Raw genomic sequence first — 23,147 nt, forward strand, 5'->3', positions numbered from 1 at the left:
GTCAAAGTTGTGTAGCTTAAAAAAATTTAACAACTAATGGATAATACAGATCAGAAATAATGAATTGGTATATAGCTATATATATATTACTACAAAATAGGTTTTCATGAGTGGTAGAAAATGCGAGGTTGTTTTTCTTGGTATTCGTCCTTTCAGAGGACTTTGAAGGTCAACATTTAGCAATTCATTTCATAACAATGTATTATTAAAAGACTGGTGGTAGAACTCATATCAAGGAAATTATATAATTTATCTATTTTTTGAACACATACTTTGATAATGATCGGATTAGATCTGGTGTAGACAAAAAGTATTTAAACTAATTTAACATTCAATAGTTGTTATTTTATAATTCCTGCATTAAGAAAATGTAGTCAAGAAAAAACTTACTACAGTGAAACTAAACTACAACAAAACTATTTTCTGTTGTTTTAACATTTCTTAACCTGTTACAGAAGAAGCCAGTAAGTCAGATCCAACTGGTGCGGGGGGACCTTCCGGTCGAATGTCTTCTAGTTCAAGTAGTTCAGACTCTGATAGTAGTAGTAGCAGCTTATCAAGTAGTTCGAGTGATTCCAGCGACAGCGAAGCAGGTTAGCTTTCAAATTGGTCATTAATCTTGACATATATCTTAAAGAGAGGTACTTTATTGGAAGTTTCGTATAGTTCCAGGCTGGTTTCAAAATTAAATCGTCTGTTCTAATTTAAATGCTTATCTGTTTATATTGAAAGAGCTTTCATTTTTGACAAAGCCATTCTGATCTTATATAGTTAAAATCGCTAGTAAAGTGCCATGCTTTTAATTTATTGTCATAGACAGACATATTTTTGCTGTCAACAAAGTATGTTGTTTTTTTACTTTATTTCATAGTTTTATGTTTCTGTTTTTGATGGACACAGCTTGAAATTTGTGGGTGCAATTTTATATAAAACTGCTTCAAGAAGTGTTTAATTCGTTTTAGTTGTTGATTTTAAAAAAATATTTATGTGCATTCAATAGTATTTTGATTTGAGAAAATTGCATTCGCACTACGTAAGCTGCTCAGTAATTTATTATTTTTGTTCTGAATATTTGGTGTTATTTGTTATTGCTGAAAATCAGAAGAGAATGTGGCAAATTTGATTTTATCGTCACCACTTTTTCATTAGCATGAGAACTAATGATGTATAATTTATACAGAAAATTGTAAATAGTGATTATTCTATAAGAACAATTGTAACAGTATCTCAAAGTGTGAATTTGAAAAACTCAAGTATTTCTACAAAGTGATGCATAATATAGGTTGAACTTTCAGTTGTATGAAAGATTACGCTTTCAATTTTTTGAATTCAGAAAACAAGATTTATTTAATTTTTGAACTACAGTGAGTTTATATATACTAAATGGCAAAATAAATAAAAACAGTTGTTATGCAGTTGTTCTGGTGCTCTTTCCTTATATTTATATTTACACATACGAAGAATTTTTGCCATAACTGCCACAGTCTTCAGTTCAAATAGGGTTTTATAGTGCGTTATGTGTCGCAGTGATAATTGAATATGTAGTATTAATGCATCACATTTGAACAAATAATTTCTAAGCAAATATTATTTGTTCAAATTGGTGATAGTATTAGCCTTGAGTGCATAACAAATGTGTGGGGCCCCAACATAGTGGACCAGCCATACAGACCTAAGGTCTTACCACAAATTTTTCATGGTTGATTATTTCAATATCGGGTGACTATAATGTAAGCGCTACATTTTAATGCAGACAATGTGTGTGGCGGCTGTATTTATTTATTTTTTTGAGATCTACTTCATTTCATATTTGATCATTTCCATTTATTAAAGTATGCAATTTTGGTGTTCACCATTTATTGGTTTATATTGGCAACTAATTAATTTTTTTAAGTGTAATTTTGGTAGATATAACTGTCACCACTTACTGAAATTTTTTACATTACATACATCTTCAATAATATACAGATCTTTCTGAACGGTGATAGTAGTTTCCTGAACACCAGTTAAACTGATCATATATGGTACTGTGTGGTTTCAGAATTTTAAATTTGGTCAGCACTTCGGGCTGGCTTCCACCCACATTGTTTGCACTCTAGGCAATTTTTTGAAAATTCTAATTTCTTCTGAGCTTTCTCAACAACTATAACACTTCAAGAAATTTATTATACTTCAAGCTTAGAAGAAATTAGGAGTGGCAGTTTATTATGATTAGAGGCAAGTAAATCAACAGTTCTTCATTTGTCAAAAAATATATATAGATTATGAAAGATGTCTCATATCAGAATACTTATGTTTGTAATATGAAATGTATATATTTAATTTATAAATTCATTATTGTACTACTCAAATGTTTCTGTCTTTTTTCAATTTCAATGATCATTATTTTTATGACATTGTTGATTATAATAATTGTGAATTTTTTCTATGGTATGGTTGTACATACTTTTTTGTCTGACTTTTTTGCACTATATTTTTAATATCCTTCAATATTTATGTTTTTCCATCTATGTATTTGGCCTCTTTTTAATTGAAATATATTATATTGTCATTTTCATTTCTTTTTTTCATGGGGGGGATCATGGAAATTGTTTACTATGTAAATAAAAATATAGATGAACTAATGTAAATATGTGAACTCTCATAATGTTCACAAGTATACCTTGCCTCTAGAGTAGTGTTTTCTGCTGACTATTTAAGAGTTTCCATTTGTATATTAAAATTCAGTGGCAAGAATGTAAACAACACTGATGTCGAAAATAGTTTATTATTAAATTTAATATATAAAAACAAAAGTTCGTTTTTGTGGTAAGACCTTTTATGTACTCAGGCTACTTATATTTAATAAAGATATAGTTTTTTACATCAATGAGTTTTGTAGGTGATACAGGAAATAAACAACCAAAAAAGAAAATCAAACGGTCACCGAATCCTTCCGTGGGAAACTCTAATACTACGGTAAGTGAACTTTTTTGAATTGATTTTGATGTATGAGTAATTACAATCTCTCTAATGGCTCAAAAACCTTCCTTTTGTATTAAGACTTGAAGCAACCATGTTAGTAGTAACTTCATGTGTTCACAATTTTTTTCACACGAGCAAATAACATCAGTGGTAAAAAAATCATTTTGAAAACTAAATATGGTTACCTATTTTAAGACCATTTCCAAAATTTTTCCTGGCTAGATGTTTGTTTCAGCTCTAAAGATCCATCTATTTGTGCTTCTGAAATAACGGAAATCATTCTATCATCCATGATTGCATATATTACTATTTCAATGAAACTAACTTTTAACGGCAAACCTTGGTTCAAACAAAAATGGGAACAAGCTGTCGCCTCCAAAAATCTCGCCTATCAGCAGTGACGAAAAAATCCCAGTGCCGAAAACCAAACTAGGTTTGTGAATACTCGCAACAGCTGCAGACTTAGGATAAATGATAGCAAAGAACTTGGTATTCACAGAATTAGGGATACACTGCTTGCCAATCCCAACAGGTCTAGATCCTTCTGGTCGGTAGTTAAAGCACTTAATCAAAACTTTACAAAATTTACAATTCCACCACTAAAACGAGGATGGTTCAGTTGCAACAACAGCCATAGAAAAAGCACATTTACTAGCCGAACAATTTGCGTCTCACTCCACAGTCGATTAGAATCCACAATGCCAGAAATTACATTTTGACATAGTCTAGTCAGGCGAATTTTGAAACAGCTCATCAACAAGGCGTCTGGTCCTGATGGAGTGCCCCTCATCGTACTTTATTATAAAGTGCGCAAATGAACTCGCACCAGTATTTTGCAAACTTTTCAACCTGTCCTACAAGAAAGGAGTTGTTGGATGATTACTCGTGTTCAACCTATTCCCAAACAAGGCAAAAAAAATCTTCCAAATAACTATAGACCAGTCGCTTTGCTATCAGTGATATAAAAAATCATGGAGAAAGCTGTAAACCACAATATCCTTAAATATTTGAAAGGCGATCATCAATATGGCTTTCCGAAACAAATATCAACAGGCAGGCAACCTTCTATCGTATGTCACCCATATTTGGAATAACGCAATCGAGAAACATGAAGAGTCGAAAGCTGTTGCGCTTGATATTTCTAAGGCCTTTGACCGTGTATGGCATGAGGGTTTGCTAGCCAAACTTTGATGCTATGGCTTGTCAGAACATTTTTGTGTATGGCTCTTCAGCTTCCTGAAGGAATGTTTCCTGCAAGTGGCCGTCGATGGATATCTCTCGAATACTTTCATCATCAATGCTGGTGTTCCCAAGGAATCTATATTGCCTCCAACCCTTTTTTTATTGTATATTAACGATTTATTGGAAAAAACAAGAATCCAATACATTGCTTTGCTGACGACAGCACACTTGTCTCGTCATTCCATTTGGATTCTAGTACATCAGCTGCGGATGCACATTTTCACCGGCAGCAGGAGGTTGCATATCTTAATGACGATCTAGAAGTAATTTCGAAATGGGGTGAAAGTAATCATGCTCAATTCAGTGCCACAAAAACCCAGTCATCGGTTTTCTCCAAAATAGATAAATGTCTCCGAACTGGATATAATGTCAGGTCAGACAATTCCACTTTCTACATCAATAAGTTTGTTGTTGGTTAAAATGAACACCAATATGTCTTGACACAATCATGTCACTAGAATTGCAAAAGCCGCTTCTCAAAAGCTTGGAACACTGTTCCGAACCAAAAAACTGTACACGCCTCAGCAACTTTTGATGCTTTATAAAGCTCAGATCAGACCTTTGGAGTATTGTTCTCATGTATGGAGCTCCGTCCCTAAGCATACCCTGAAGCTGTTAGATTCCATTCAGAAAAGAGCCATCCGCCTGATTGGAGACACCAGCATCACTTGCATCCTTGATAGTCTGGAACATCGAAGAAACGGAGACTTGTAGTTCTTCTATAGATTTTCAAGGGAAGTGTTCAAGTGACTTGGCATATCTGATTCCACCAAGAGCGGTACATATCAGAAATACGCGACGGACTGTGGCTGCTTATCGTTTTGAGGTTCAACTCAGGTCACCTGTTTAAGAACTCTTTCATTAGGAGAACTGCGCTAGAGTGGAAGAAACTTCCTGAGAACGTTTTTCCAAATGGATTTAATCTCCAAAGATTCTAATCCAATGTGAATCACTATTTTCTCAAAGGCACTGCTCTTAGAGCGCCTTAAAGATTTTCCTGTAGTGCTTGCGTTTTGACCTTGAAAAAAATCAAGTAAAATTCACCACAATACAAAAAATGAAATAAAGTCTAAATAGTTAACATGTTAAATTCTCTATCATAAATATGTAATGTTTCTTGAGAATAAAGCATCACTGTCAGTATTAAAAAGAAAGGGGTATATTTTTAGGAGAGGTTATATTTTGGGAAAGAAAGTTTTTGTAGAGAATTACTTTTTTGAAATTGATTGCTTGTTTCCTTTCTTTGAAAGAGTTTCACATTTTTTTGTATCAGGATTGAGAAGAAGAAAGCCAAAAACTTTCTTTCCCAGAAGAAGTGAAGTCATACATTAAAATCCTTTTTACTTCTTTGGATTTGTCTGTGGAATTCAACCAACGAGATACTTTACTGATTTGAGCAACTTTTTGGTAGTATCAGAACCTCAGATCGAATATTCTGAAAATTACTTTCTTCTATACCAAATCTTCGACTAAGATGTCATCCAAGAAAACTATGGTACCTTCGACTCTCCGATTATTTGTTGAAATTTTGCCAGAATGGATACAATTCCATAAGGAAACCAATAAGAGTGAAATAACCCATTATAAGTTGATATTGCCATTGGCTTTAGAAAATTCATCCAACCGAATTTGCGGTATGCAGCAGACAGATCTAATTTAAAGAATTGAACTCTCTCTTGTAAGTTGATGAACAGTTCATTGATTCTAGTAAGGTTGTACTGTTCTATTTAAAAAAATCTGTTAAAATTGTTTTTTCGTTAACCAGTTGTCGTCCCCCCTACGAACGTCAACACTAAAAAGTCGAAACTTCTGCGAGCTAAGGACTAACGGGGTTTCACCTTTTAACATGTGATTCCTACAAAAAAAGGTTAACTGTTATCTTAACATCCTTACCCAACCTAAATGACCCGTCTTTATTCTACTATGATTAACAGGTGCTATTAGGTTGTTTCATAAGTTTTATCCATTTTGATTATTTCACTTTGAACTGTAATATCTCATTAATTACTTATTCAATTCAATTGAAATAAGCGCCATATGAATTAGTGCACTTTTGCCAACGTAACAAGTCGATTAATTCTGTCAGCATAAAAAGTGTGTGCTCGGGATTCGATGAAGTCGACGAAGGTCGTTTTTGTCTGGTCCTGATTGTCGCAGTGCTACTGGTGAAAAAGTTATCGAAGTGCTTGAAAAGATGGTAGTCAGTTAGTCGTTACATTTTGTAAATTTTCTCACAATAGGACTCAGCTGTGATGGTTTGGCCTGGTTATAAAAAGTTATATTGAATCACATCAGTCGCGGACCACCATAGAGTAACCATGGTCTTTTTTTGGTGGGTTTTCTCCTTTGGGAGGTGCCTGGGTGGCCCATCGCTGTCCAACCACTCTCCTGAACGTATCCTGTTGTCGTGCCACGTGATGATCCGAACAAAAAAAAAAACCGTTTGGGTTGCGCAAAAACAAAGAAGAGCAGACCTCGAAACGTGACAATTTCTGTCAATTGTTCAAATCGTGGGGCACACACTTTTCGACTTTTCCAATATATTTCATACTATCAAAAACCTCATGTGAACTGACGCCTAGTCCTTCCGCCATTCCACGCATTGTTTGTGAAGGGGTCACTCTCCACCAGAGTCCTCAAATCCTCGTCCTGGATTGCTGTAGGTCCACAACTTCGGGGCTCATCTTCGAGGCTAAAATCTCTAGAACAAAATTATGCAAACCAAGTCGAACACTGCGTTCATTAACACCGGCATTGCCAAATGCCTGGATAAGTTTTCGGGCTGTTTCGGCAGCTCTTCGATACAATTTGAATTTGTATAGAAAATTTGGCCAAAAATCGCTAAATGACATAGTAAGTAATAAGCTGAAAGGCAAAAAATTTAAATTTGGAAAAATTCAACAGCATCAATGTACAAAATTCTCTATCTATCAGTATATAACAACACAGTAGAATAAATATTTATTGAGATATGGCGCTACAAAAACACATGACATTGAAATAGACAAAACTTTTGAAATAACCTAATATTACTCCAGGCATTTTCTAGTCGAGGTCTCGCCGCATGTCGAATTACATGAAAATTCTAATTTGCTTTTTTACTTTCATTATTAAATTTGTCATATTATATACCTTGAAGGAGAATCTTTATCGCCATTATGAGTATGGAATATTTTGGTTAAAAAAATGTATCTTACAAATGTTGCAAATGAAATTTATCCGCTATAATTTGATCATGTATCTAATTGGAAAGAATAACTCATATTTTCCACTTTCAAATTAATCATTATTGGTTCATAAGAAACCTCTGAATTATACAAGAATACTATTCTGATTCCACACACTGTGCGTAGTAGGAATTGCATCAAAGAAGTGATTTTCTATATGTTGAAAACGAGAAACTTGCTCGTTTTCAACATATAGAAAATCTCAGGTTCGCGTATGTGGGAGGGGGTGTCATGGGCAACTTTTTCAATTCTGTTAACATGTGAAAGAATTAGAGAATTTATTTCCGAAATGGCCAATTAAACAAAAAAATAGAATGAAGATGAAATCTTGTCTGCTTGTTTTGATAAGAAAAAGTCAAGTGTTGAATCAATTAAAATGAAAAAAATATAGGTCGAGAAAATAGTTTTCCTTTCAGAAGAACCCTTGGAAGGAAATAACTACTTTCATAACATCGATATAGACATTTTTGGTTTCATTACCTGAAAAAGCATTCTTAATAATTTTTTCCACTTGGTATATCTTGGAATACAAACCACCAAATAGTATGATTTAAAAAAGAATGTGCAGTTGAGTGTATTATCTTGACAATGTTGACGGAAACAGATAGGTTTAATAAAATTAGATGCTTCCTAGAGTGGATATTAGAACCAAGATTGTTATTACAACTGATGCAAATTTTTTACTTCAGTAACTTCAATATCAATCATCCAACTTTGAAATAAAACCATAACTTTTTTAGTAGCCACTTATGGTATATTTATCTGTTCGAATATTTTCCTGCATTAACTTTTTAAAACTTATTACCACAATTGTACTTTTATATATTGCATGAATTTCTGAAACACTCGGGTTTTGCCAACCAGTTTGTCAATATTGATGAATTTTGAGTTGGTTGGGTAAAATACTTTGTGATATATTTGTCAGAGTAATGGTTCTTGGGAAAATATTTTCATCTGAGGTTCCATCTTACAAAGCAGTCGTTATGTTTCTTCAATAATTTCAAAACGTGCATGTTATGTTCAAGTTGGAAATTATTCATTATTACACAACACCCAGTTAATGACTTATTCTTATTGTATTTATTATAGTAGTTACAATTATTCAAATCAAAACGAGTTTTTCTTGTAAAGTAGGTATATGGTTTACACAGCTCACAGCTGTTCCGGTAACATGGTGCTTTCCAAAAATAAACAACAAGTGAATTTTCTTTGGAGATGAAATTTTCAAATTAATGTAATGAGTACATATATCGACAAACTTTCAAGTGGATATGTCGGATGACACCAAAAAAAAACAGTGTTGCCATTTTTGGAAAATGAATATAATTTCTTTCCCAAAAGATGAGATCCAGAATATTGCAATATATTTTTTGTTGCATATGGTCAAGTTTTGAATTCATAGCTTTTATATTAGTATAACGATGAAGAATTTAAGATAATAAATTGATGAAATCTCCCAGTACTGATTATTCATTTTCCTTTTCAATTTTCGATCTATTTTGCATGAATTACATCTCACTTTATTTTGTTTTGGCAGAATTTACAGAAACCACCACAACCAGCACCTGTCGCACCATCAACGACAAACACAAACAGCATACCTGACAAGACCTCAGTGGTCCCACAAGTTGTACCCTCGATAAGCGTTGCAAGCCTAGTTGCCAAACAGCAACCACCTGTCACTGCTGCTGCATTTTCTGCAACAACTCCTAAACCATCCATCACTTCCGAGAAAATACCTACCATTTCATCTTTATCCGTTCAGACAGTGGCTCCTACCACCGTCTTACAAGCACCCAAAGTCACGTTACCAACCCCTCCTCTTGACAAACCTAAATCTAATATATCACCTGTTAGTACTTACAGTGATCCTCTAGAACAGTCCTTAGCAAGTTTAGAGCACGACATTAAACAAAATGATCCTATGGATGTGGTAGCTGCCGCTACTGTCATGCAAATGCCAACAACTTTGAGTAACCCCATCGTTTCCCATCCTCATCCTAATATTCATATGAACCCTAACCTAAATCATCCTATTTTGCAGCCCAGTACCTTGAGTATGGACCTTAAAGCTCCTGTTACTCTGAGTAATATGTTGCCAACAAATCCCATGATCCATCATGGAATGAATACTCCTATTGAACCAGAATTGCCTGGCTTGATGCATCCTCACAATGCCCAGCCAAATGTCATGCATATGCAAAATAATGGATTTGGCATCAAACACGAATTTGAGGTAGGTACTAACAATAATGGAATTTCATCTATTGGGTTACCAATAGAACTGTCGATATCGTCCATGTTTGATCCATTACCTCAACATATGAACAACCAAATAAATAAAAGTGAACCCTCTCAAATAAAGACGGAGGATCGGCTAGACACCACTGGTGGTTTACTGAATGATAAAAAGCTCCCGTTGAACCAGAAACCACTTTCTCAAACTTTCGGAGGTTTCAAAACAGAAAAACATGAGCATAATGTTAAAAATGCAAGTTCTTGGTCGAGTTTGGCCAAGGGTAAATCACCTCAAAACAATGTTCCTGGAGGTAGTAGCAAGCAGCAGGTTATGGATAGTTTCAAAGCCTTCCAAAACAAAGCTAAAGAAAAAGCCGACAGGGAGAAACAAAGGTTGGAAAACTTGGAACTCAAGAGACAGCAAAGAGAACAAGCTGAAAGAGAAAGGTTACGTGCTGAAAATGAAAGACGGAGAGAAAGGGAAGAGGAAGATGCCCTAGAAAAGGCCAGGTATGTACCTTTTCGTTTTGTTTCATTGTATACAATGTCGAATATATTTGCTGTGATATCATAATATTCAACAATATGATATCCAGAAATAAAATTTGTTTGTGACACACACACATTATATATATATATATATATATATATATATATATATATATATATATATATATATACTTGAAAATATATATATATATATATATTTTCAAGTAGTAAACAGTTTACTTGAAAATGGTTTAATAAACCGAAACCAGTCATAACAAAAACTCAGTAGAAATCAGACAGAACTTCAAGTAAACAGTTTACTTGAAAATGGTTTTAGTCAATTTAGATGGATTTTTTTCAATAATGTACGTGACTATTTTCACAGAAAAGCAGTTGCTGAGCAACAACAACCTATACCAAGTCAAAGGGTGGAAGAATTAAAGTCATCTCCGGGTGAAGGAAGTACATCCCCAGGCTCATTAAGTTCAGGATCCGAAAGGATTTCAGAAAGAGAACGTCAGAGGTTACAAGAACAGGAAAGGAGGAGAAGAGAGGTTGTAAGTACATAATGCAGTTGATTTGATAAAAATAATATTTGAAAAATTATTTTTATGCTGTTCAGGGTTTTCAAATATGAAATTTTACTAAATGTAAACTTCAAAATGGACATTTTTTTTTCAAATATTTTTCAGTGGGATGTTTTTAGATTACATTTATTTTTGATAATATCAAAATGGGATAGCCAAAATTGCAAATTTCATTAACCATTACTATTGAAGTATAATAATTCGTTAATGATAATTTTTGACAATTTCATAATTTCAAACCCTTATTTTTTATACGCCCTTACATTCAAATTTGGATAAAGAAAATGAAAATGAGTAATTATTGCAAATTTTGTTAATAATTATTGTTGAAGTCATAAAATATTAGTTTCTATCATATAGAGATCTTCAACAACTCGTAAGACCTAGAATGAAAGAGAAAAAGTCTTAAAATTGTATTCAGGTTTTTTTTCTGATATTTCGTTTATGAAAGCTATGAAGACAATTAGAGCACTTTGTTACCTCAGGCATGAAATCCTACATGCCACGTCCAACCAATCCGGAAAATAGCTTTGACACGTTTTATCTGTCCGTGAAAGCTTAACATTAAGATCCTTTCTCTGCTTTTTGAGGGGAATTAAGGGGACAAGCTAATTGAAATATTTTCACATAAATATTATACTCCTGTTTCTACTTACAGAACAAATGATTAAGTCTATATATTGTCATACTGAAAATGGCATTTTGTAGAAACCACTTTGGCAACCTAATCTTTATGACATTATCAAATCTATATATTTGTCAACTGTACATATTTTGAATAAAAACTATATTTTTTGCACGAGAGGATTTCCACTGAATATTACTGTAGTTTTATCCCAACACCACGACACGTATTTCGATCATCAAGTGATCATCTTCAGGAGGAAGATTAAACTTCCACTATCAATAAATTCATTATAAAGATCAAATCAATCAACCTTTTCAAGATTGACTATAGGACAAGCAAATTCCAGTTATAACAGGAATTTCTCACTCAATACAAAAGTTTCTGTATGAAAACTTTCAAGTTTGGTTTATGTCAGTATGAAATATGAGAAATAAAACTTTCAATTGTTTTAAATAAACGGTTTATTGTATTAGTTTGAAAATGTCCTTACCTATAGGACGAATCTGCAGTAACGTTAGTTACAAATACTAGTGATGAAAAAAACAGAAAGTTTCATTTTTCTTGATGATCTCATACCATGTAGTAACGACTACATCCATCAATTTATTTATTCATTGAACTGCTTCAAAATTCTTTGTAAATGTTATATGTATTCATTGACAGTTCGTTTTAAAAAATATAGTTTTCAACAAAGAAATCATTTATAAACGAAGCACCTAACGAAATATTTAAATTAATAACTGACATTTTATAAATGTTCGTCATATATAACAAAATTGAAGCGGTTATAAACTCAAATAGCCTTATGCCACACTAATTTGCATGAAGCTTGGTAGAGCAATAGTTGAACTTTGGGCTCATAAACCAATTATCACAGTTTCAGTTCTCCCCAACTGCAGTTTATTATTTTTTCAAAGTATCATACTTGAAATTGTGTAAAATAAAATAAAGTTATTTTTTTTACTTCGCGTCTTGTTATGAAAGACACACACAAATTAATCTTATTTTAAAATATTCCTAATATGAGTCACAAAAAATGCACATTACTCAATCAAATCATTTACTACAAACTTCTATGGCTCGCCTCAACACAATTTATTCTCATGACCATGACTGTAATGACGACATTTCTCGCTGCTTGATATTTTATATTGCAATTTAAAATATGAATCTTTTTAATCCTTTGACATCTATAATAATATATGGTTTCTTCTTCTAATTATTGAATATAATCCAGACCAATATATGCTTTACCAAAATAAATTAGAAAATGTATGATGCTTTAAAAAATGCTAGTTAGCAACTGAATAATTGAAAGAGAGAATTTCAATTTTCTGTCATTCAATATTTTTTTTTTATTACCTTCAATGGTATTTTAATATTTCTATAGCTGTTAAACAACTATTACGTGAACAGTTCCTTTAAGTGAAAGCTCTGAATGTCTTTTAAAATGATTGTGATTACATGAGTTGATTGGAAACTTCAAAATTATATGTACTTAATTTCAAATGTACACCAAGAAAAGTTTTTCCTCGGCTTTTCAGCATACCTTTTGATCAATATATGAGGCAATAATAATTTCCATTGAATATTTTATCAGTTTGCATTCTAGTTTCCAATAAATTCTATTAAAATTTTCAGCCTCTATATATAAATACACTTCTCTTTTTCATATATCTTAACCTGTATTGAGATGTGGAAAATTATATCTAATATGAAATACAAACTTTCTGCTTTTGTGATATATATGAAATGCATAATAATTTGTCTATATATTAAAATGAAAAAGAATTATTCAAACTGACATCAAAACTATTCGGGAAAAGCGGAAATATTTTTGACTTCTCACTTTTCTCTGACTTTTTTCAAATACTTGCTATATTGATTCTATAGTCCAGTTGGATGTAAAACATCTTATGATCTGCTTTATTGAACGGCATATTCTTCCACCAACAAATTATTACTCAACATTTTCATTTACTAAGCTCTTCAATTATAATCATATATTGATTTGTATCATAATTCAAAATTGAAATGTTTGAAGAAAATACTTTTTTTGTTTCAGATGGCGAACAAAATCGATATGAATATGCAAAGTGATTTAATGGCGGCTTTTGAGGGTTCTTTATCATCAGTGTAAGTGACTGAAAAACTTTCTATGAGAAAATATGTGTATTTAATGTATTTATACGACAATTTTATCAGGTGTTACTAAAATTAGACGCTCAAAACACATTTTCAATGCTTCCAGAATGGGTTTTGCTTCAGAATCATTTACAATTTGATTTTCTAGAGCCGACTCGTGTTTTAAACGATTTTTTTATAACAGAAATTTTCACATAGTTTGTATATAAAATAATATGAAATTTATTATAAATTGTACATAAATATTGGGTTGATTATTGTGTTATTTTTCGTTTTTTTTTTTTTTTGTTAGCACTTTCAATTTCGAAATGACAGTTCACTACTACTTGTATATTTGAACCTAGATCATTTACCTCAAAAATAATTTTGTAATGTCTTAATTGGTATAGTTCAAAATATTGAGATACTCATAGTTTAGGTATGTAGTTTCAAAGAAAGTTATATTCACTCATTGTCATTTCTGATATAAAAATTACCTGGAGTTAAATAGAAAAATTGTTATTTTCAATATAACAAAACTGTCATGGGTAGTAATGATTATATATAATTTAAATCTTCTCTACAAATAGAATTAAGTGTTCATCGTTTTATGAATGGGATTGTACGAATTATTGTAAATATCAAAAAGGTAATCCAAATGAAAAAAATCTAAAATTCACTTATTTAAAGGTACTTTTTTTTGTAATCTGTTATTTTTTGACCCGCATATAAGTGCCTTTATGATTTACGAAATGTATGATATCTAAGTGAAATTTAGAATTCTTTCAAATGCAGATTCATTCAATTGAGCTTAAGAAAACACTTCGCTGGAAACTCGAAACAGTTTCGTTGGTATCTATATATTTTAACGAAATGACTGTTTTCGAATTATTTTATGTTATACACTGTATATTATTTTATGTTATACACTGTATTTAAAGTAAAACTGGAACCTTTGGCGTAGAATAAACTGAAAAAACAAGCACTTTTCCCAATCACCAGAAATACAACACTCTTCTCGAGCCGCTTTTCACCAACCAAGTTGGCGTCTTCCGGAGATGAAGAAAACTAATGAAGTCAATTTGGTTGGTGAAACACGTGTCGAGAAGAATGTTGTATTTTTGGTGATTGAGAAAAGTGATTGTTTTTGGATATGCACTGTATTGTCAAAAAACTTAGTGAAGATGAATGTTGGAGAAAATAGATCAGCTTATACGCTGGATTAAATGTGGATTTTCTATTTCTGCTGCACTGGCTACTGATACTTAACGAATCTTTGGATGCCTTTTTGAAAATCATACAGAAGTGAAATCTGACTTTCCTTAAATTTAAGAAAAAGCAAAATTTTTATCAAACATATATTTATGATGCACTGTTTGGAACCTTTGGTGTAGTATTGAATATTACTGGAGTTCTTTCCCAACACCAAATCATTATTTTTAACATAACGATTTGGTGTTGGGAAAAAACTCCAGTATTATTCAAAGATATATTGGGAACAGTTGTATTCATAATATTATGGTATAAGGATTAATTGAGAATGTAGATCAAGAGTAAATTGTAATCGATTTATTCTTTCAAGTCATTAGAAGAAATCAATTGAATCAAACCGTGTTCAATCTTGAAAAAAGTAATGTTTCAGAAACCTATTTGAACTCTATCATCTTAATACGGATTTCCACCGAACAGACTGTCTTGCGACTAGTTTCGTTGTCAAAAACAGAAACAAAAAACTTGTTTTATTTTCAAAAATAAACTTGAATTCCTAATCTGGGTCGCGTGTTTTGTTATGAACTGTTTTATGTTGTTTCCACTACAGGAACATCAATCAAATTGCAGCATTTTTCAAGTGTCCATTGCATTTTTTTGATCAAGTTCTACAAAGAAAAATTAAATGTCATTCTTGTTTGAAATAAACAACACAACAAATCAATAAAAGTAGCCTGCCTAGTTCCAATAATCGAAATTTATACCCACCACAAATGAACACTTTAAACAAAGTAATAATGTCACTGACCATTTTACATAGTGAACACTGTGTACAAAAACACAGAAAAAACACCGAAACCTTTTGATCTTTCCGCCTGCCGTAGGGACATTTCATTGTTGACAAAAACAGTTGCCCGCTACACAAAGTTTTCAATTTTTTTTTAAATTTTGACAACTGAAATTTTTATTTTGTCGAAATCAACACAGTTGCTATTTTATTGTGGTTTTGTCCGTTTGGTAGAAATCCGCCATTATATCAGAAGCAAATATATTTTGAAGAAGTATCTGTGATAATAGTTTTACACTTGATAGCACCTCATATAAATAATTTATTGAAATCAATTTTGATATTTATTTTATTCATTGAAAAGAGAAGGTTTTCTTTAAAAACATGCTATTGCTACCCTTTTTCAAACAAATGCTTGTTTAATTGCCAATAAAAAAAATCATCAACCTTCGCTCTTATGTAATGATACATATTCAAAAAATACCATATGTTATGACTAATGAGCTGCAAAGTTGGACACTGCACCCAATTCTATATTAAATAACGATGAACATTTTGGAGTTTAGTTATGTGAACAAATTCAAGATATCTAGTTGATTTTATATGAAAAAAAATTAATGAAAATGGTTGCTATGATGTGGGTTATTCAAAATTTAATTTGATTTTCTCGCCTAAATTTACTGAATTAATAAAAATCACTGAATGATCGGCGAAGTTGAAAAAATTATAAAAATGAGAAAACTGTAATGAATTTTTTGTTGACGACTATCAAGATTCATGATTTATGGAAGTTGAAGTATTTTCTTCTTATTGAAGTAAATCATGAATAAATTGAATAACCCCAGAACATAATTGTTCACCAAAACCTTAGTTTGACCAATTGATACTGAATCAGGAAATGAAATTCTCTTCTGTGTCAAATATTAATATTATAAAATTACCAAGAGTTTGTCTTGGGAGCACTTCCTCATCTTCATAGGAATATTCAAGAGCATTTCAATTTTCTCTGTTTCAGTAACTGATAATTCTTCGTTTTCAAAATTCAATGTTTTGAAAGGAAAATTTAAGGTTTTAATAATTTTTTCTTATACAGCAATAATATATTTTCGTATAGATATATTTATGGTTCTTCGTTTTCATTTTTGATTTTATTGTGCTTTTTTCGAGAACATTATGCTGTAAAAATAATTGTAATATATCATATTTAGTATAGACCATGATTCACATTACCAAAATAAAATAAATCATGTTATTATTCTGTAATAGGCAACAAGTTTATATACATGCAAATTTTTAACAACTCAAAATATGTGAAAAATTTTCAATTGTTAACAGTTTGTATTTGTAATTCCCATTTGAGTGAAAATTATGATGAATGCGATTTAATTATGATGAAAAACTTCATTTACCAACTTTTTTAATTTATAGTGATAAAGTGTAATATAATTTATAATGTATGGCTGTTATATATTTTTTCATTATTTTGAATTCAAGTCATAATAGTGATGTTAGAATAAATATTTAAGAAATTTACTGAGATTTATTTCTTTTCCCATTAGAAAAAATATTTTCACATGATCTTTGAGGGTTGTTCTAATAATCTATTTCCTAACATTCATTAAAATTTTTTTTTATTGAAATTGAAAACTACAAAGTTTTTAGGCAATTTCTATTCATAACAATCATGACAAAAATCAAATAAAGTCACAAAATAAGTTGAAGTCTGTATAGATCCAAGCGTTCGAGGTGTCAGGGCTTGCGGTCCTTCCAATGGGAAACTAGTATTCGAGTCTAGCCTTGGAGGGCACCAACTCATACGTTCGAGGTGTCGGACCCGGATGGACGAAGCTACTAGTATCCGAGCTTAGGATCTCGACTTGCCACTTCCAGGGACCATATTTCCACTCGATTTGGCAGGTTAGCGGGGGCAGGTGTGCGACGCGAGTACTCTCTGGCGAAATATAAGAGCATAGTTAACTTGTACGAACGTTCGGTCGAACGCAACCGATAGCTCCGTTACTATATAGGTTAGTCACACTTAGATGATGTAAGAAGGCAACTCCGGGTTCGGTGAGCGGGAGGAAGTCCTGAGAAATCCTGTTGGTGTGGGTTGAGGGGCGGTACCCGCAAGGATTTCCCGAAAATCCACCCCACCACACCCAACTGCATCCTACGCCAGGGTATGTTCCGGGGGCCTAATCCCAGACCCCCCGGTGTAGTCGTAACTATGATTCTCCTAAGATAGGAGTGAGCATGTAACTTCACAACACCCTATATAAACCTATATTTTGTCCAGATAAGGTATTTATTAAACGATTTCAGTTTCGAAAATCCTTTCGAAATCAGCAACCAGAAGAATTTTTCTAAAATGGACAAAACAATGAGTTTGAAATAGCTGAGGATAATTCACGTTAACTCCCAATGCATCACTAATAAAACGAATCAACTTGAGGTGATTTTAACGGAGCAAAAATCATTCATTCTGTGCGTATCAAAAACATGATGTAATAAAATAGTTCGAGTGTACACACTATTTAATACAATGAGTATAAAATCGACACTACAAAAATGTGTCAATTTTAGGACACTCGTCTGTCGAAATGGACTACGAAACTTGTGCTATTTCTTTTGTTATAAATTTCAAAACATTATGTTTGCTTCCCATAGAATGGAAATATGGACGTTTTTTACATAAGCTATTCAGTGCTGTAGATTATTGTGATAAACATTTCGAGAATATTATTGTCTGTGGCGATCTGAATATCGATAATTTATTGGGAGTCAAAAAACAAGACTTCTCAATGACTTGCTCCAAACTTTCAACTTAGCTGGTAAAAATATTGAACCGACAAGAATTTTCACTAATTCAGACGGAAGAACGAGTATTTCAAAAATTGATTACTTTTTAAGAAATATGTCCCAAATACTGTATTTGGAGTATGGAGAATGTAAGTCTAGCAGATCACTTGTGTTCGTGTTTTGAAACTGTCTCAACTCCTAGAGAAAATAGATATAAACACTTTAGCTACATGAATACAAACTTCGAAAATCTTTGTAGGCTTCAAACCATTCCAAATAATAAAAATTTCCAATCTGTTTATGATAATTTTTTTAATAGTCACTAAGTCTTTGAGACTTCTGAATTTACTCTAATATTTGATAGGTGAATAATGGAAATTTCCAATCTGTCTATGATAATTTTTATAATAGTCACTGAGCCTATGAGACTTCTGAATTTACTCTAATATTGGATAGGTTTGACATGTGCAGTTGTGTAGAACAAAACATTTGCGAAAGAAAGCTATGCGAGCTACGAAGGAAATTATTCATATGGGAGATAACTTACGTGATCTCTTTTGGTTAACAAAAAAATTAAAGGATTCAGATCTGAGGTAGTATAACAATGAATCAAAAAAATATACGCAAAAATGTTACATGAAACCAGGTATTCATTTTATCAGGGTTGTCTTGAAAAAAAAATTCATTATGAAAAGCAGAAAGACATATGGAGCATGCATGGTAAGAATTAAAACAGGAAAAGGTAAGGAAATAATAATCCGTGAGTTACTGATAGATGATATACTTGTCTGCGATAGAAATATGCTAACAGTTTTTTCACCTATTTTCCAATTAGAGATGGAAAAACTATATATAAACATTTTGGGCCAACGTCTTTCAGTAGCTATACAACAATGCATGGAAGTCACACTTTCTAATTCTCCTGTGTACACTCAAGTGATTTAAGCAGTGTTGCCAATGGATGAGAATGAAAAGATCCTCTTCTGGACTCGAAATTATCCAATTTGTTGAAAACAATCAAAAATAGTAAATCAATACTATATATTCAGGTTATTTCATATTTATTTATATAAAAAAAGGAACATTTTACAGAAAATACTCTCATTCAAACTAAAAAATCTTTGGTATCATTGAAATACACTAAAAAAATATTGAATAAAATAACAAGCTTATCTAAAATACTTCTATTCTAACTAAAAAAATCTTTGGTAGCATTAACATACAAAAAAAAGATTGAAAAAACAAAAAAGTTACGTGTACCTAAAACTAAAAAATCTTTAATCAAAATACATTAAAAAAACAGAAAAACACGAAAGTTACACGAATGGTAGGTACATGTACCTAATTTGTTATTTTATCTTTTTTTTTTTTTCATAGAAAAAAAGGAACATTTTACCTAAAATAGCATCTGTAAAAAATAATATTAAGTAACCTACCAACTTGAAATGTATTTCTTTTAACTACTGTTTGTCTTGCCAAATCTTACACTCCAAAATTTTTTTTGTTGGTTGAAATTTAACACAACCCCCACTGTTATCTACTCCTTGTTTGGTAGCTAAAATAGCCCTTAGAGTAGAAGTGTTTAATAAATTTATTTTATCTGTTTTTATGTTAAAAACATTGCTGAAAATTCTTTCAACACTCACATTGGAAAATGGCAAGACAAGCAGTAATGATAGGGTTTTTTTTTAAATTGGGAAATAATAAAATGTCAGCATTATTCTTCAAGTTCAAAATTTGTGACTAATATTGCTCACAATCTTTCATGTTTACGTGGAGATCTTCAAAATGTAGTAAGGCATGTTTTTTCCACTCATTGTCCAAAGCCTGTGGATCAACGTGGTCTTTCAAAACTGGAAATGTATCAATGACGTGTTTTAAAGACTTTGTCTTAAAAGATTGTGCAACTTTTGGATCCAATATATCTATGATATCAAAAATTGGCTCTTTAAAATTTAATTTTTCTTTTATGTTTTTTGCCAGATCAATATAAGACGATAAAATTGATTTTAAAAATGTAACAATATCGTTTCTTTGAATGTTCGGATTTTTATTTAAGTCTGCAAAAGATTCTGTTGCTGCCATCCCCAAATAAATATTTTCCAATGGTAGGAAAAAATCCGGATTTTCATGATTCAGTTTGAAAATATCTTTGGCTTTTTTTATGTGTGATAGCTCGAGAAAATTAACATATAACGTTTCTAATAATGCAATCGTTTCTGGCTTAACTCTGTGGAGCAAAGGCTTTTCAGACTGAAATAGCATGTTAAAATCAGTCATAAGCCCCAAAGTATAAGACATGAATTCCAGATAAACTCTGGTAAATGGATTCTTCATTGCTTCTAACATACTATCTGTTGTGTGTGATGGGTCCTCAAGCACAGATTCCATTAAATAATGTTTAAGTGGCTCATATTGTTCAAGCACTCTGTCAATGCATGCTTTTATTGATAACCACCTTGTTACGGCTGGCGAGAGTATTTTATGTATTTCAACATGGAAAAAATGTTGAAACTCTTCAAATTTTTTTCTACGCAAGGAGCTCCTGTTGAAATGACTGCCTACATTACGAAGTAGGTCTTCCACCTGCCTTGGTAGTTTTAAACAAGCTTTCGAAATTGCCAAATGTGCCATATGACAGGAGCACCTGATACATATTATTTGAGGCAACTCTTTTTTCAGAAGAGCAAATACAGAATCATGTTCTCCGACCATAACATTAGTGGTATCCGAAGAAAACCCTACCAAATTTGTTAATGGAATTTTCTTGGATATCAAGGAATTTTTTAAAATGTTGAATAAATCAACAGCTGTGGAACCATCAGCTTCAACCAATCATATTTGCACTGTTATCATAATAAATGATTGAAAAAGCACACTGCTTTTTGATGAAAATATCTGTTGTTTCATCCATTATCAACGAAAAGAAAAATCCTGGCTCCCTTAATTCATTATGGAAATCTATCAGAAAATTAGTTCCCAAACTATTGCATACAATAGCAGTGGCCTTGGTTCTTCTTACACTTAATTGTTGTGCAATTTTTGAATCATGAAAGATATTTTTTAAAAGTGGGCACAAAGTATCCATCAGCAAAAAAGGTAATTGGTTTGTAGCCAACAGGGCACAAAGTTTTATTTCCGCGATTCTGACGGCAATTTCTTCGCTATTTTCCGTGAAAAGTTCTGTGATCTTGGTGCTCGTAGACACTTTTTGCCAATTTAATTTGTGTTTTTCACTATTCGAGTGTTTAATAAGGACAGTTTTATGAGCTACCACATCCATATTGCATACGTTACAAAAGGCAAACTCTGTTCCTCGACCTGCTGGTTTTGAAGACTTTTCCAACCAAGCCTTAAATTTGGGATTGTTGATCCAAGAAAGTACGAAGCCAATCTTCTTTTCCCTTTTTCCAGGATTTCCAATTTTTTTTCTTTTTTCTTTCTGGTTGAGAAATTGCAGCCTAAAATAAACTAATGTAATACTGAATTATCTATTCCAAATATTTGTGTTTTAATAAACAGTAGATTATTTGTACCTTTATGAAAAAATACTCACAAAATCATTTCCAGAGGTTTGTTCTGTCTCTGTCGCAAAGGACGTCGAAAGTTCCCCCCATTTATCGGCACCCCTAGGTCTATCACAGGTTGTGGTAGCAACGGTACTACAACCTGGTTTCTCTTGATCATTTGCCTTTGGCTTTTCGTTTCCGATCACAACCTCTGAAGACGGCTTAATTGGTAGTTCTGGTATCCGTTTTTCTTTCTTCTAAAATCCACAACAAAAAATAGTACTTATATTAGCATATTATAAAACCCTTGGTACCAAATCATATTACTACTTCCACTTGTAACTACTTCTATGTTTGGATATTTGTGTGACGTTCCCGCTCCCAGCGGTGTTGCCAAAAGTATGGGTCTGATAACGTTAATTACAAGTTTTGTAGCCGCATAATTTTTGTGCACATTGCCTGTGGACTCCATTTATTGGTATTGACGTTCAATGGCTCAATCTCGTTGAAAGTGAAATTAATGTTTTGGCGAGAAAAGAAATATTTTAGTGCCTTGCAAAATTTTAAAATATATATGCTCTTGATATAACTATATAAGGTATAAAATTAATAAATTATTTCTTAATTATCTTAAAGCGGAATCTGAAAGTGTGAAATCAATGAAATACTGTTATTTCTTTAACTTCATAAAATATTTTTCTTACACCCTATGTAGAATTTCATTATGAAAAGGAAGAGAAAGTTGCCAATCTGGCATACATTTGCTTTTATATAGGGTTTTATTGAAAAATATTTTGTCATTTGAAAAAATAAAAACATTCTACTTTATAAAGCCCTTGATGGCATCTAAAACTATTTGTTAAGGATCGTTAAATTAATCGGTAGTAAATTGCTCGGTATTGGTCCAAAATAGTTGCTGAAGATCGCGGGATCGGTAACGATAAATGGATAAATAGTAAATGTGTACTTTGGAAACTTGTATATAGCGATTGCAAATTTCGTATATTTGAAAAGGGAATACATTCTGATGAAGAAGTAAGGAACGTTTACTCCAAAAAGTAAAATAAGAATGTGATCAGCCTCCTGATAATAAAGTTGATTTTTTCCGTAAAAGACTATAATAGAGTTTGCTGTGAAAACAGATGAAAACAATTATCCTTTCAATTATCAAAATTCATATTTGAAATAAGGTCGTTCATATGAAACAGGAGTGTTTGAATTTCATTTGTACTTATGACTCCCTCAAGATAAATGACTTGTAACAAATCAAAACATTATTATATAATACTCATCATAGTATGAAATATAATTATTACTCTTTCTAGCCAGTTGATTTCAGGTTTT

At 32.0% G+C, this 23,147-nt stretch overlaps 2 protein-coding genes across 16 annotated transcripts in view; one reads left to right on the top strand and one right to left on the bottom strand.

Annotated features, from left to right (window-relative positions):
* LOC111507170 (bromodomain-containing protein 3) overlaps positions 1 to 15,538 on the top strand; it is a 65,421-nt gene extending 49,883 nt beyond the window's left edge. For 12 of the 13 annotated variants that reach the window (XM_074173038.1, XM_074173025.1, XM_074173037.1 and 9 more), the window contains 5 exons: positions 456 to 593; positions 2,882 to 2,958; positions 8,971 to 10,181; positions 10,546 to 10,717; positions 13,441 to 15,538. In XM_074173038.1, the coding sequence (XP_074029139.1) occupies positions 456 to 593; positions 2,882 to 2,958; positions 8,971 to 10,181; positions 10,546 to 10,717; positions 13,441 to 13,515 (1,673 nt within the window). In that variant the 3' untranslated portion in view covers positions 13,516 to 15,538. The remainder of the gene's footprint in view (positions 1 to 455; positions 594 to 2,881; positions 2,959 to 8,970; positions 10,182 to 10,545; positions 10,718 to 13,440) is intronic. The other variant, XM_074173039.1, reaches the window with a different exon arrangement.
* Positions 15,539 to 19,059: 3,521 nt separating this feature from the next.
* On the bottom strand, positions 19,060 to 22,907 carry LOC141481467 (uncharacterized). 3 transcript variants are annotated; one of them, XM_074173040.1, is made up of 2 exons: positions 21,851 to 22,907; positions 19,060 to 21,755 (listed from the first exon to the last, which is right to left on the bottom strand). In XM_074173040.1, exon 2 carries the CDS (start codon positions 21,007 to 21,009, stop codon positions 20,038 to 20,040), a length of 972 nt encoding a protein of 323 aa, XP_074029141.1. In that variant the 5' UTR covers positions 21,010 to 21,755; positions 21,851 to 22,907; the 3' UTR covers positions 19,060 to 20,037. The 3 variants fall into 3 exon arrangements, with proteins under 3 accessions (XP_074029141.1, XP_074029142.1, XP_074029143.1); XM_074173041.1 differs by having other exon boundaries at positions 19,060 to 21,765; XM_074173042.1 differs by having other exon boundaries at positions 21,851 to 22,900.
* Positions 22,908 to 23,147: the final 240 nt, after the last annotated feature.

Source organism: Leptinotarsa decemlineata, unplaced genomic scaffold (genome assembly GCF_025532065.1).
Source record: "Leptinotarsa decemlineata unplaced genomic scaffold, Ldec_3_MD MMD2_tig00000199_RagTag_RagTag, whole genome shotgun sequence".
NCBI classification, from domain to species: Eukaryota; Metazoa; Arthropoda; class Insecta; order Coleoptera; family Chrysomelidae; genus Leptinotarsa; species Leptinotarsa decemlineata.

What these genes read in the sequence shown, in the direction of transcription:
- LOC141481467 (XM_074173040.1), bottom strand. Translation starts at nt 21,009, where the DNA reads ATGGTCGGAGAACATGATTCTGTATTTGCTCTTCTGAAAAAAGAGTTG.